This window comes from Pongo pygmaeus, chromosome 21 (genome assembly GCF_028885625.2).
Source record: "Pongo pygmaeus isolate AG05252 chromosome 21, NHGRI_mPonPyg2-v2.0_pri, whole genome shotgun sequence".
Lineage (NCBI taxonomy): Eukaryota > Metazoa > Chordata > Mammalia > Primates > Hominidae > Pongo > Pongo pygmaeus.
In genome coordinates this window covers 34,801,340-34,817,004 of record NC_072394.2, presented here as the reverse complement: position 1 = coordinate 34,817,004, position 15,665 = coordinate 34,801,340, and the positions used below count along the sequence as shown (strand labels likewise).

General features: G+C 40.2%; 1 protein-coding gene across 10 annotated transcripts in view; it reads right to left on the bottom strand.

Moving 5' to 3' along the window:
• The window catches only part of ASXL1 (ASXL transcriptional regulator 1), an 81,048-nt gene that overhangs the window by 46,890 nt on the left and 18,493 nt on the right, over positions 1-15,665 (bottom strand). For 3 of the 10 annotated variants that reach the window (XM_054467020.2, XM_054467031.2, XM_054467021.2), the window contains exon 4: positions 866-958. The exons of the other annotated variants lie outside the window; for them this stretch is intronic. In XM_054467020.2, the coding sequence (XP_054322995.1) occupies positions 866-958 (93 nt within the window). The remainder of the gene's footprint in view (positions 1-865; positions 959-15,665) is intronic. 10 annotated transcript variants of the gene reach the window in all.

Below are 15,665 nucleotides of genomic sequence, written 5' to 3'. Positions count from 1 at the left end.
TTAGGAAAAACTAGACACACATTAGGTCCAAGCATCCCAAGTAAAAGAATTAGGAAAAAAAAAAAAATCAAGGTCCAACTACAAATATAATGAAACAGAGAGTATAACACAAAAGGATGGAAAAAATATACTACGCAAAAACTAAGCATTGAAAAGAACTGGAGTGACTATATCAGTATCAAAGTAAATTTCAGAAAAAAATATTGCCAGGAAGAGCAGAAATTTTACTAAAACACAAAAACCTTGGCTGGGCTTGGTGGCTCACACCTGCAATCCCAGCACTTTGGGAGGCCAAGGCAGGAGGACTGCTTGAGCTCAGAAGTTCAATACCAGCCTGGGAAACATAGCCAGACCTTATCTCTACTAAAAATCAAAACTTAGCCAGGCATGGTGACACACACCTGTACTCTCAGCTACCTGGGAGGCTGAGGTGAGAGGATCGCTTGAGCCTAGAAGATCGAGGCTGCAGTGAGCTATAATATAATCTTGCCATTGCACTCCAGCCTGGGCAAGAGAGTAAGGCTCTGCCTCAAATACAACAAAAACAAAAACTTGAATGTAAGATGGTGAAGCCACTTTGGAAAACAGCTTAGCTATTTCTTTAAAAGTTAAACAGAAATTACCATCCAACCCAGCAATTACTCCAAGGTTTATCTACCCAAGAATAATGAAACTGTATGTCCACATAGAAACTTACATACAAATATTTATTCACAGCAGCATTACTCACAGCAGCCAAAAGGAGGAAGCAGTCCAAATGTCTATCAACTGAAGAATGAATAGGCAAAATGTGGTACATCTATACAATGAGATACTACCCTGCAATATACAGACATAAACTGCTACCAACTGTAATGGTTCACACCTGTAATCCCAGCACTTTGAGAGGCATAGGTGGGAGGATTCCTTGGGGCCAGGAGTTTGAAATCAGCCTGGGCAACAGAATGACATCCTCTCTCTACCAAGAAAAAAAAAAAAAATTAGCTGAACATGGTGGTGTGTGCCTGCAGTCCCAGCTACTCAGGAGGCTGAAGTGGGAGGATTGCTTGAGTTTAAGCCTACAGTGAACTATGATCGTGCCACTGCACTTCAGCCTGGGTGACAGCACAAGACCTTGTTTCCAAAAAGAAAAAAAAGAAAAAGGAAATAAATTGCTAATACACATCACAAGACAAATAAATCTCAAATACTTCACACTAAGTAAAAGACGCCAGACTCAAAGTGTTATATAATGTAGGATTCAATTTATACGACATTCTGGAAAAGACAGTACTGCAAGGACAGAGAACAAATCAGTGGTCACCAGGAGCTGGGAGTGAAGAAAGAAGCTGACTACAAAAGGATATAGGGAAAGTTTCTGGGATGATGAAACTGTTCTGGATCTTAATTATGGTGGTGGCAGGGCACACTGGCTCATTCCTGTAATCCTAGCACTTTGGGAGGCTGGGGCAGGAGGATCACTTAAGGCCAGGAGTTTGAGGCTGCAGTGAGCTATGATCATGCCACTGCATTCCAGCCTGGGTGACAGTGAGACTGTCACAAAAATATATTTTTTTTAATTAAAAAAGAATCATGGGTGGGGATTACATATCTGTATATACATCTGTCATAACTTACAAGACTATACACAAAAAAAGGTGAATTTCCTGGATTTTAAAATGGAAGAAGTATGTTAGCACCAATAAAATATACAGCATATCCTGACTTACGATTTTTTGAGTTTACGATGGTATATGAAAGTGATATGCATTGAAGAGAAGCCATACTCTGACTACTCATACAACTATTGTTTTTCACTTTAGTATTCAATAAATTATATAAGATATTCAACACTTTATTATAAAATAGGCTTTGTGTTTGATGATTTGCCCACTGTAAACTAACGTAAGTGTTCTAAGCGCATTTAAGGTAGGCTAAATTAGGATTTACAGCAGGTTAGTCGTATTAAATGCATTTTCAACTTAATATTTTCAACTTACGGTGGGTTTACAGGGACATAAAAACATCATAAGTCAAGGACCATCTGTACTAGGATAATTGCATTCAAGCCATATATGGCATATATTTAAATAGCACTGTTAAAATACCAAATATAACTTTAAAACAAATTTGAACTAAAGAAATCAAACTCTCACAAAGCTGTATACTTGTACACTAAAAAGGGTGAATTTGGCTGGGCGTGGTGGCTCATGCCTATAATCACAACACTTGGGGAGGCCAAGGTGGGTGGATCACCTGAGGTAAGGAGTTTGAGACCAGCCTGGCCAACATGGTGAAACCCTGTCTCTAGTGAAAATGCAAAAATTAGCCTGGCAGGCACCTGTAATCCCAGCTACTTGTGAGGCTGAGGCAGGAGAATCGCTTGAACCCAGGAAGTAAAGGTTGCAGTAAGCTGAGATCGTGCCACTGCACTCCAGCCTGGGCAACAGAGCAAGACTCTGTCTCAAAAAAAAAAAAAAAAAGGTGGGGCAGGGGGGCGGTGGTAAATTTTACTGTATGTAAATTATGCCATAAACTGAGAGGGGAAAAAAACAAAAACAAGATACTATTATACACTCACAATACTCAGTCCCATTCCCATCAACATATACACCCTAGAGAAGTGAATGCACACATGCATCAGGAGACACATACACAAGCACTAAATGCAGCTGTTTGTTACAGCAAGAACCAGAAACAACCCAAATACATACTAAGAACAGGTAAATCATATGGCACTTTGATAGCATAAGATGGTACACAGCAGAAAATATGAAGTATTTCTATAAATGCACCAACATAGATCAAGCTCAGAAATGAGAGGCAAAAGCAGCAAATCAGAGAAAATACATCCACCAGTATGATTTCATTGACACAAAAATACATTTTAAAGCAGGAAAAATTATTATTTAGGACTTAAACTTCAGTAACACATGTGGGTTAAAAGCAAAAGAATCATTAATATGAAAATCTGAATAGAGGTTATCTAAAGCAGTGAGGGAAAGGAAAATGCTCAGAGGCTCCAAAGGGGTGTATAGTCTAGAGGGGTGGGGGAAAATAAATAAAGAAAAGAGTGTAAAGGATGTTTTGTTTGACGATGGTTGGATGTGGGGGCGTGCAATTTATTTTTAGCTATTATTCTTTAAAGGAACACAAACTCTGTATATATATTTTTTAAAATAAATTATATATTTCATAACAAGGAAAGTAAAAACAATATATTCCCACAATAAAACATACATGCCCAGGTCTTACAGGCATGATCTACCAAAAAGAATGAATAATCACTATCTTAAAGAGACTACTACTGAGAATCAAGAGAGGAAAAACAGCACAGCTTGTTTTGATAATAAAACTGGAAAAGGCCTGAAATTAGAATATAACACTTGTAAATACAGATGCAAAAATTCTCAATAATTTATAACCTAAATCCAGCAATGTATATTTAAAAGGAAAATCATGTTGAAGTACCATTTATCCTAGGAATGCAAGGATGCTTGAGCACTGGAAAAAAAAAATCTATTAACATAACTCACTATATTACCAAATTAAAGGAAATAAAATACATCCCTTTACCCAAAGGAATAAAAAATTTGGCCAAGCATGGTGGCTCATGCCTGTAATCCCAACACTTTGGGAGGCTGAGGCGGGCGGATGACCTGAGGTCAGGAGTTTGAGACCAGCCTGGCCAACATGGTGAAACCCCATCTCTACTAAAAAACACAAAAATTAGCCGGGCATGGTGGTGCATGCCTGCAGCCCCAGCTACTCGGGAGGCTGAGACAGAATTGCTTAAGCCTGGAAGACAGAGGTTGCAGTGAGCCAAGATCAAGCCACCGCATTCCAGCTGGGGCGACAGAGCAAGACTCTGTCTCAAAATAAATAAATAAATAAATAAAATATATCTTCGGTGTTGAGGAAGGTGGCAAGAATGGAAGGAAGGAGACCAGTTAGGAAGGTACTAAAATAACCTAAGAGATGAAGGTGGCTTAAACCACTCTGGTGGCAGAGGGAGTGATAAAATGAGATATATTCTGAAGGTAGAGCCAACAGGATTTATTTGTGATTACATGTGCCACAAGAGCAAAGGGACAGACTCCAAGATGGATGACTCCCAGGTTTCTGATTTAACCAACTTAAAAAATGGAGTTCCCACTAATTTATACAGTCAACACAAGGGTGGAACAGGTTGGTTTTGCACGTTAATTTTGAGATGCCATTAGATATCCGAATAGAGATACTGAGGAGGTAACTGAATATATGAGTCTGACGTTCAAAAAGGAATATCCAGGATGGGGATATAACTTGGAAGTCATCAATGACAGAGAAACAAATGGAGAAGCAAAGAGAATAGTTAGCAAAGCAAAGGAAGATGAGATCTAAGTGTTGCAGAGGGAGATGCTGAAAAGAACCAAGCAGATTCATCCCCTGAACTGCCGACAGGCTAAGAGCTTAAACCAGACAAGGATGGAGGATGGAGTGGAAAACATGGGGATTATTTAAAGTGTGCATCAGGAGATAGACATCTCTACTTCAGAACCATGCATCGAAGTAAAAACCACTTCCCCACTTCTGTAAGAGACAAGTGAAGTCACAAAACCACAATGCACTGAATTCGCCAGTAGTATTTAAGAGCCTGACTCTCAAGCATCACACCTCAATCAAGGATCAGCAGACATCTGAGTAAGGCTATGATGTGAAAGAAACAGGGCATGACAAATAGAAAAGCCTGGGCTGGATATTATATACATAATATTAAATTTTTTATGTATTTTATTTATATTTTGAGACAGGGTCTTGCTCTGTTACCCAGGCTGGAGTACAGTCGCCCAATCTCGGCTCACTGAAACCTGTTTCCCAGTTCCAGTGATTCTCATACCTCAGCCTCCTGAGTAACTGGGATTACGGGGGTGCACAACCATGCCCAGTTAATTTTTGTTTTTTGTTTTTTTAGTAGAAGGGGTTTCACCATGTCGGCTAGGCTGGTTTTGAACTCCTGACCTCAAGTGTTCCTCCCACCTCAGCCTCTCAAAGTGCATGAGCCACTGCACCTGGCTTAAATTTTTCATTTGCATTATGAAATGTTTCTAACATAAAGTTAAATACTGACAGTTTCAGAACAAATGGCTAGTTACGCACCAGCTGGAAAAACTGTAAAATCATTTCCCAGACCTGAGACACATGAGTTGCTAGACCTAATAGCACAAAGGGTGAGAAAAGACCCATATCAAGGTACATAATCGTGGAAAAAAAGATCCTAAAAACTTTCGGGGAGAGGTAGCAAAAAAAAAAAAAAAAAAAAAAGAGAGAGAGAGAGAGAGGTCATACACAAAAGATCAGGAATCAATATGGCACTTGATTTCAATTTCAGAAGTAACACTGGGCCGGGCACGGTGGCTCTCATCTGTAATCCCAGCACTTCAGGAGGCCAAGGCTGGCAGATCACTTGAGGCCAGGAGCTTGAGACCAGCCTGGTCAACATGGTGAAACCCCATCTATAATAATTATACAAAAAACAGCTGGGCATGGTGGCACACACCTGTAATCCCAGCTATTCCAGAGGCTAAGGCATGAGAATTACTTAAACTCGGGAGGTGGAGGTTGCAGTGAGCTGGGATCATGCCACTGCACTCCAGCCTGGGCAACAGAACAAGACTCTGTCTCAAAAAAAAGTAACCCCAAATATGACTTTTTTCTTTTGAGAAAAAAAAAAAAACTTACACTTTGGAGGTTTTCAAACATTCCATTCCATGAGAAAAAGATCTTGCTAAACATTCCATACTACACATCTCCATTTTGACACTAAAAATTACTATTGTAAACCAATTCAACTGTTGGCACTGAGAACTGCCGCCACAGCACCTCTTCTATGTGTTTTTCCACTGCCTTTATTCAACAAACATTTATTGAATACCTACCATAAGAGCTCCTAGGGATATAAACAAGAACAAAATAATACAGATTCTCTGCCCCTAAGGCCCAGTCAGGAGAGACACATCAAACAATCACCCAAATAATTATAAACTTGTGATAACAAGTAAGGTTTGGACACAGGAAAATCCAATTTAGAGATAAACGAAGGATCCTCTTAAGAACTGAGGTAAGTTGTCAGCTCTTGAAACCTGTGGCCAGGAAAAAGTGGAGGAGAAAGAGTTCAAAATGGGAAATCCTGAAACTAGAAAAAGCTTAAGGAATTCAAATTACTGAAAGAAGGGCAGTGTGGCCAAACAAGATTTGGATTTTTCTGCAACTGCCATGGGAAACCATGGATAAGTATCAAACATAGATCTGTCATAATCAAATTATGTTTTGAAAAAAATCCCTCTGGCCACTGGATTAAAAGGAGCAAAGCACTGGATCATAAGGGGGCGAAGTGAAAGTAAGTAGACCAGGCAGAAGCTATTTCAGTATCCAGCATAAGAGGATAATTTAGGATAGGGTGGTGGCAATGGAAATGAAGACTAAAAAAAAAAAAAAAGTTGAAGTTTTCGAAGTAGAATTGTCAGGACAGATAACTTTCCAAAGAAAACCAGCTCGAAGAGTCATCTGTATTTCAAAAAAGACTAAAACAAAATAATTAGCTAATGCGTTTAAGAAGTATCATACAAGCAAAGCCCATTTAGCACCACTGCATCAAAAAAGACAGCATCATTTAGAAGAAATTATACATATTTTTGCTCCCTACTCCTCTCATGATGTACAAGTTAATTAAGCTATTCCTCCAGAACCTCGAGCATGCTTCTCAAACATTTGAGAACTGACTCATTTAGCTGAAGCTTCAAAGTTCCTAACCTGTCCTCTCTGTATTAAAAACAAATCTCTCAACCAAAAGTGTTACTTTGTACAATTTACTTAAACTCTCACAGGCAATTTCCTATTACAGGACTTGGAAACATATTTATGCTTCAGAAGGACCAATATAAGGAGTATAACCTCTGTCTGGAATACAGTTAGCACTCAAACATCAGGTTCCATCTTTTCTTCCAGATTTAGCTAAGCTAGAATCAACTTTCTTAGACTAAACAAATTCTTCAGCTAACTCTCCCCAAAAGCCTGATCTGAAGGATTGAGATCAAATGCAGTTTTCATACTGGCTGACCCAAAGAAAAGTTTATTTTTTTCAAATACAGTCCCAAGGAAGCCTAGAGTATGTACAATCTTCTCATTTTCCCAGAACCCTCATGCTTTAAAATCAAACTTAATAGAAACATTTATAACCTTCTTATTTAAAAAAAATACATCCCTTTAGCACCTTTGAAGTAAGCATCCTGCCCACTCCGCTAGGCTACCACAAAATCGTCCCAGTGCTGGTGCTTTTCAAACTACTGCTACTTGACCTTTACCATTTCATTTTCACAGGACTCTGAACTTCAGGAGGTAGGAGGACAAAAGGCAGTTCATCTCTTGGGCATAAAACCAGACTCTGACCAGGGCCCTGAAAACAATCAAGTTCTCTCCTCTCCCAGAGCTAGCTAGGAATACTGACACTGGAATACCCCTTCTTTTGAAGACAGATCCAGATGTCCTTTGGGAATTAGTCAAAGAAGGAACCTTTTACCAAATGAGGGGTCAAAGCCTCCTTCAAAACCAGATTGCTGGCCAGGCACAGTGGCTCACACCTGTAATCCTAGCACTTTGGGAGGCCGAAGCAAATGGATCACTTGAGGTCAGGAGTTTAAGACCAGCCTGGGGGTGAAACCCCATCTCTACTAAAAATACAAAATTAGCCGGGCATGGTGGCACACACCTGTAATCCCACTTGGGAGGCCGAGGCAGGATAATCGCTTGAACCCAGGAGGCGGAGGTTGCAGTGAGCAAAGATCACACCACTGCACTCCAGCCTGAGCAACACAGCAAGACTCTGTCTCAATAAAAAAAAAAAAAAAAAAAAACAGACTGCTGCTACAATTGACCAAAGCAAATGGTACTGCTCTATTAACTAGGCTTTCTGAGCAGACCTCCTACAGTACACAGTGGAACAGAGTTTGCAACAAAACAAGCAGCCTCCAGTAAATACCAAATGCATCACAAAATAGGAAAGAAAAATATCCATAGCTGACTTACTGTTCACACACAACAATCTAAAAAGGCTAGAATGTGAGTATCAGAAGGTCTGTAATGGTTTTTAGCCCAAGAGATTTTCAACAGAGCTCTGGGATGGAGGAAAGATGCCTTAGGAGATCAAGATGTCAGACAGTGATGGTGGAGCCCATGAGAGATGGAGAAACTGAGCCCTCATGCTTGTTTCAAAAGCAGTTTCAGAGTCATCCATTAATATTCTGCAGTTCCATTTCATGGGATACCAGCGTTTTACACCCACAGTTTTTAAACAACCAATTATACCTCTTCAGTGTTAGAGACAAGTGGAGATATCCAAGTAACACATGAGGTGCTATGCTGTACCTCAGTCCTTGACTCCTATTCCAGTGCTCTTAGTACCACCATATATCGCTCAATCTGGCACAGAAAAGAAAACCAACAACTGGCCGGGTGCAATGGCTCGTGCCTGTAATCTCAGCACTTCTGGGAGGCCGAGGCGGGCGGATCACAAGGTCAGGAGAGGGAGACCATCCTGGCGAACACAGTGAAACCCCGTCTCTATTAAAAATACAAAAAAATTAGCCGGGTGTGGTGGCGGGCGCCTATAGTCCCAGCTACTCAGGAGGCTGAGGCAGGAGAATGGCGTGAACCCGGGAGGCAGAGCTTGCAGTGAGCCGAGATCACGCCACTGCATTCTAGCCTGGGCGACAGAGAGAGACTCCATCTCAAAAGAAAAAAAAAAAAGAAAACCAACAACTATAAATGCCAATATAATGGAGAGCACAAAAACTCCAGCCTAAGGAACAGGTTCACATTTAAGGATATGAAAGGCTACTTTCACTTAACAAGAACTTTCATTGAAGAGAATAAAACTGACATTTTGAGAAATATCAAGGAACTTACAAGATCCTTCAAAAGATGAAGTGGCCGAAGGTCAGAAAACCAAGAGAAAAAATTTTATTCTAAATTGCCATAATGAAAAGAAATCAAATCAAAGATTGGGTCCTGGGTTCTAACCTCAACTCAGCCATGTGCAATTATCATATAGATATATAGATGTATGGTATAAATCCTTTCATCTATCAGAAGTTTAGTTTTTATCTGTAAAATGACAGTAAATTAGATAACTTGAGAGCTCCTCCCTCACTAAAAATTCTAGGATTCTAAGCATTAAAAATCACATATATTTGATGAGATTCACACAGACTACATAAGTTATTATCTAAAATGTTGCTACCATTCATTTTTAAATGAATGCAAAATTCCTTTTTTTTTGAGACAGGGTCTTACTCTGTTGCCCAGGCTGGAGTGCAGTGGCACAATCACAGCTCACTGCAGCCGCAACTTGCCAGGCTCAAGCAATCCTCCCATCTCAGCCTCCTGAGTAGCCGGGACCACAGGCATGCGCCACCACGCCTGGCTAATTTTTTTTTTTTTTTGTAGAGACGAGGTCTCCATATGTTGCCCAGGCTGGTACCAAACTCCTGGGCTCAAGTGATTTCCTGACGACTCAGCCTCCCAAAATGCTGGGATTACAGGCATGAGGCACAGTGCCTGGCCTCTTTTTTCTAACAAGATGATCAAAGTTCAAAACTCTAACAGGAATAATATATCTAAAAACCACCTAGAATGTTTAAACTGTTCCTAAGGGTTCAGTTTCTTCCTTCAGCAATTAAAATGAACCAGATTATGGCCACAGCCTGAGAAAGGTTTATTTCTAACATCAGCAGATTATTCCACAGATTTATGTAGAACCGCTCTAAAGAGGGCAAGAGGCCAGGCGCGCTGGCTCACGCCTGTAATCCCAGGACTTCGGGAGGCCGAGGCGGGCGGATCACCTGAGGATGAGAGTTCAAGAACAGCCTGACCAACATGGAAAAACCCTGTCTCTAGTAAAAAAAAAAAAAAAAAAAAAAAAAAAAATTAACCAGGCCTGATGGCGCATGTCTGTAATCCCAGCTACTCGGGAGGCTGAGGCAGGAGAATCGCTTGAACCCGTGAAGTGGAGGTTGCCATTAGCTGAGATCACGCCACTGCACTCCAGCCTGGGCAACAAAAACAAAATTCTGTCTCAAAAAAAAAAGCAAGAAAAAAAAAGATTCTTCAAAGTTAACTTGCTGAGCAGAAGAAAAATAACCTAAAAAGCAGCACATTCTATAACAAAAACTGATATAAAAGCAAGGTGAGATACAAGAATTAACAAGTTTAAGATTTTGGTAAGAGGCGGCCAGGCACAGTGGCTCACACCTGTAATCCCAGCACTTTGGGAGGCCGAAGCGGGCGGATCAAGAGGTCAAGAGATCGAGACCATCCTGGCCAACATGGTGAAACCCTGTCTCTACTAAAAATATAAAAAATTAGCCGGGCGTGGTAGCGGGCACCTGTAGTCCCAGTTACTCGGGAGGCTGAGGCAGGAGAATGGCATGAACCCGGGAGGCGGAGCTTGCGGTGAGCCGAGATCCTGCCACTGCACTCCAAGCCTAGGCGACAGAGCGAGACTCCGTCTCAAAAAAAAAAAAGATTTTGGTAAGAGGCTGGACCAGTGGCTCACACCTATAATCTCAGCATTTTGGGAGGCTGAGGCAGGTGGATCACTTGAGCCCAGGAGTTTGACACCATTCTGGGCAACACAGTAAGACCTCATCTCTACAAATAAAAAAATTGGCCAGGCATGGTGACACACACCTGTGGTCCCAGCTTCTCAGGAGGCTGAGGTGGGAGGATCATTTGAGTCCAAGAAGTCAAGGCTGCAGTGAGCTGTGATGGCACCACTGCACTCAGCCTCGATAACAGAGGGAAATTTTGTCTCAAAAAAAAGGACTTTGGTAATGTTCTCTTCTACTACTTCTACTACTGAAGTCAGCTTTTTTGGTTGCATTCAGCCAATATTTATTAGTACCTATAATGTGCAAGAAGTTACCGCAGAATTTTCCAGGTAAACAAGCTAGCAAATGCAAGGTCCCTAAAGTGTACCCAAGATTGGGGTGTTTGAGAAATAGGCTGAAGGCCAGAATGGCTGAAACACAATGAATAATGACCAATTAGAATGTGCTAGGAGAACCATTCGAGAAATAGGCAAGGGCCAAGCAGAAAAGTGACATGATGTGACTTGCATTTTTCAAAAGGGCCACTTTGCTTGCTAGGCACCTATGAAAAGTCAAAAACGCCTTTCAAATGATAAGCTCCATGATTTTATTGTATCTAAATCTAAGCTTACTCCAGTCATTATTTTCTTGATATTTAATGGTAAGTAAATCATTTGGGTTTTTTTTGTTTCTTTCTTTGTTCATTGAGACAGGGTCTCAATTAGTCGCCCAGGATAGAGTCTAGTGGCTTGATGTCAGCTGCAGCCTCAACCTGCTGGGCTCAAGCAATCCTCTCACGTCAGCTTCCCCAGTACCTCCAACTACAGATGCAGGCTACCACACGTGGCTAATTTTGTTTATTTCTTGTAGAGACAAAGTTTCACTATGTTGCCCAGACTGGTCTCGAATTCCAGGGCTCAAGCAATTCTCCCACCTTGGGCTCCCAAAGTACTGGGATTACAGGCATAAGACACCACACCTGGCAATAAGGCATTTGCAAATTGCTATTAAATGTGGAATTGTACACAAAAATTTTAATTGTAATTATTTAACATTGTAAAAATGCAGTAATTATCTCACTCTCTTCCTCCACTGCTTTTTCCTTTATTTGCAAACTATGGATTTAAATGGAAGATAATTTAAATGTAGTCATCTATTTCTTTTTTTTATGGGAGAGACGGAGTCTCCTTGTCGCCCAGGCTACAGTGCAGTTGCGCAATAGGCTCATTGCAATCTCTGCCTCCCGGGTTCAAGGGATTCTCCTGCCTCTGCCTCCCAAGTGGCTGGGATTACAGGCAGCTGCCACCACACCCAGCTAATTTTTGTATTTTTAGTAGAGATGGGGTTTCACTGTGTTGGCCAGGCTGGTCTTGAACTCCTGACCTCAGGTGATCCACCCGACTCAGCCTCCCAAAGTACTGGGATTACAGGGGTGAGCCACCATGCCCAGCCAACCATTTCTTTTATTAAGTTTTTTTACACTTTTAAAAAATATTCTAAACAGGAAAAGGGTTCAACTGAACTTAACTGAAAAAAGACACTGACGCTCAACCATATATCATCACATGAAGTATAATAAAGTACAAATACCCATAAGTGACATCTTTTTATTTTTTTCTTTTTTTGAGATGCAGTCTCGCTCTGTCGCCCAGGCTGGAGTGCAATGGTGCGATCTCGGCTCACTGCAACCTCTGCCTCCCGGGTTCAAGTGATTCTCTTGCCTCAGCCTCCCTAGTAGCTGGGATTACAGGTGCCCGCCTGTAATCCCAGCTAATTTTCATATTTTTAGTAGAGACAGGGTTTCACCAGGTTGGCCAGGCTGGTCTCAAACTCCTGACCTCAGGTGATCCACATGCCTCGGCCTCCCAAAGTGCTGGGATTACAGGCGTGAGCCACCATGCCTGGCCGTGACATCTTATGTAACAACAAAAGTGAATAATGTTGGCTGGGCACAGTGGCTCACACCTGTAATCCCAGCACTTTGGGAGGCCAAGGCAGGTGGATCACATGAGGTCAGGAGTTCAAAGCCAGCCTGACCAACATGGCAAAACTCCATCTCTACTAAATAATAATAATAATAATAAATAAATAAATTAGTTGGGCGTGGTGGTCTGCACCTGTAATCCCAGCTACCCGGGAGGCTGAGGCAGGAGAATTGCTTGAACCCAGAAGGTGGAGGTTGCAGTGAGCTGAGACTGCACCACTGCTCTCCAGCCTGGGTGACAGAAGGAGACTCTGTCTCAAAAAAAAAAAAAAAAAAGACTGAAGTTATACCTGACAGTGAGTGCTGGAATCACCATTTATGAACCCAATTTATTTATTTGTGTGTGTGTGTGTGAGAGACAGAGTCTCACTCTGTCGCGGGGTTCAAGTGATTCTCCTGCCTCAGCCTCCCGAGTAGCTGGGACTACAGGTGTGCACCACCACACCTGGCTAGTTTTTTTTTTATTTTTAATAGAGACAGGGCTTCGCCGTGTTAGCCAGGCTGGTCTTGAACTCCTGACCTCAGGTGATCCGCCTGCCTCCGCCTCCCAAAGTGCTGGGATTACAGGCATGAGCCACCGAGCCTGGCCTATTTAACCAGATTTAGTTGAGGGTTTTTTTTTTTTTTTTTTTTTGAGACAGGGTAAGCATGAGCCACCATGCCCGGCCTGGACCCTATTTAAACTCAGCAAAGACACAACCACCATTTCATAAAAGCATAGTATTTCAGCATGAAAGTCCTAAGAATGTACAACACTACAAGGGAGTTCACAGTGATCTTATGACAAGAGGAAATCCCAAGTGTAAAAAACAATACAAATCCTACCTCTAACCGGGCAATAATTAACACTGACAGATGACTTTAGGAAAAGCTTAAGAAAAAAGAATTCAAATTAAGAACTCAAAGTAGAGATAATTTTCACCTGTCCCACCAGTGAGGACTAGCTCCAAGTACTGATGCAAGATCTGTATATAAATTGTCAAATGTACAGGCTGAGCATCCCTAATCCAAAACTCCAAGAAGCTCCAAAATCTGAAACCTTTGGAGTGCCAACCTGACGCCAAAAATGGAAATTTCTACACCTGACCTCACGTGATGGGTTGCCATCAAAACACAGTCAAAGGCTGGGCATGGTGGTTCACACCTATAATCCTAGCACTTTGGGAGGTCAAGGTGGGCAGATGGCTTGAGCCCAGGAGGTCAAGACCAGGCTGGGCAACATGGCAAAACCCCATCTCTATTAAAACACACACACACACACACACACACACACACACACACACACACAAAAATTACTCAGCCACAGTGGCATGTGCCTGTAGTCCCAACTACTTGGGAGGCTAAAGTGGGAGGATCGTTTGAGCCCAGGAAGCTAAGGTTGCAGTGAGCTGTGATCATGCCACTGCACTCCAGCCTGGGAGACAGAGTGAGACTCTGTCTCCAAAACACACACACACACACACACACACACACACACAGTCAAAACTTTATTTTGGGGCCAGGTGCGGTGGTTCACACCTGTAATCCCAGGACTTTGGGAGGCTGAGGCAGGCAGATCACTTCAGGTCAGGGGTTTGAGACCAGCCTGGCCAACATGGTGAAACCCCATCTCTACTAAAAATACAAAAATTTGCCGGGCATGGTGCCTCATGTCTGTAATCCCAGCTACTCGGGAGGGTGAGGTAAGAGAATCGCTTGGACTTGGGAGGCGGAGGCTGCAGTGAGCCAAGACCATGCCATTGCACTCCAGCCTGGACGACAGAGTGAGACTCCGTCTCAAAAAAAACAAAACAAAACAAACAACTTTGTTTCATGCATATAAGGTAAATATGAAACACAAACGAATTCTGTGTTTAGACTTGGGCCCCATCCTTCAGATACCTTACTATGTATGTGGTAAATATTCCAAGATGCTAAAAATTCTCAAATCCAAAACACTTCATGTCGAGCATTTCAGATAAAGGATACTCAACCTCTACCATCACATTACCCAGAAAAACTTTTATCAAAGAAGAAACCCTTTGTCATGCCCAAAAAATCTCCAGCAAATCAGTAAACCTTTGACAATCATAGATAAGTCCACACAAATGTTTCCAGAACCAAAAAATAAAAATAAAAAATTGCAATTATTTTCAAATAGTAAAACCACATAGATAAAATATAATTCTGGCCAGGCACGTGGCTCACGCCTGTAATCCCAGCATTTTGGGAGGCTAAGGTGGGTGAATCACCTGAGGTCAGGTGATACAATATACACAGATATATTATATATAATATATATTATAGATATCTATATATTATATATCATATTAATATATCTATCGATATATAATATATTAATCTATTATATATTATATATCGATATATAATATATTAATATATTAACATATTATATATCGATATATATATATTAACATATTATATATCGATATATATTATATTAATATATTATATATCGATATATAATATTATAATATATTAATATATTATATATCGATATATATTATAATATATTAATATATTATATATCGATATATAATATATATTATATATCAATATATTATATATTGATATGTAATATATATTATATATTAATATATTATATATTATATATTATATATATTATATATTATATATTATATATTAATATATCTATAATATATTATATAGATATCTATATATTATATATTAATATATCTATATTATATAGATAGCTATATATTATATATCTATATAATATATATATCTATTACTATATTAATATATCTATTAATATATATTATATAGATATCTATATAATATATAATATATATCTATGTATATTATATCACCTGACCTCAGGTGATCCACCCACCTTAGCCTCCCAAAGTGCTGGGATTACAGGCGTGAGCCACGTGCCTGGTCAGAATTATATTTTATCTATGTGGTTTTACTATTTGAAAATAATTGCAATTTTTTATTTTTATTTTATATATATAAAATATATAACATATAATTATATATTATACATATTATATATCTATCATTATATATATATTATATATTATATATTATATAAAATACATTATATATACAAT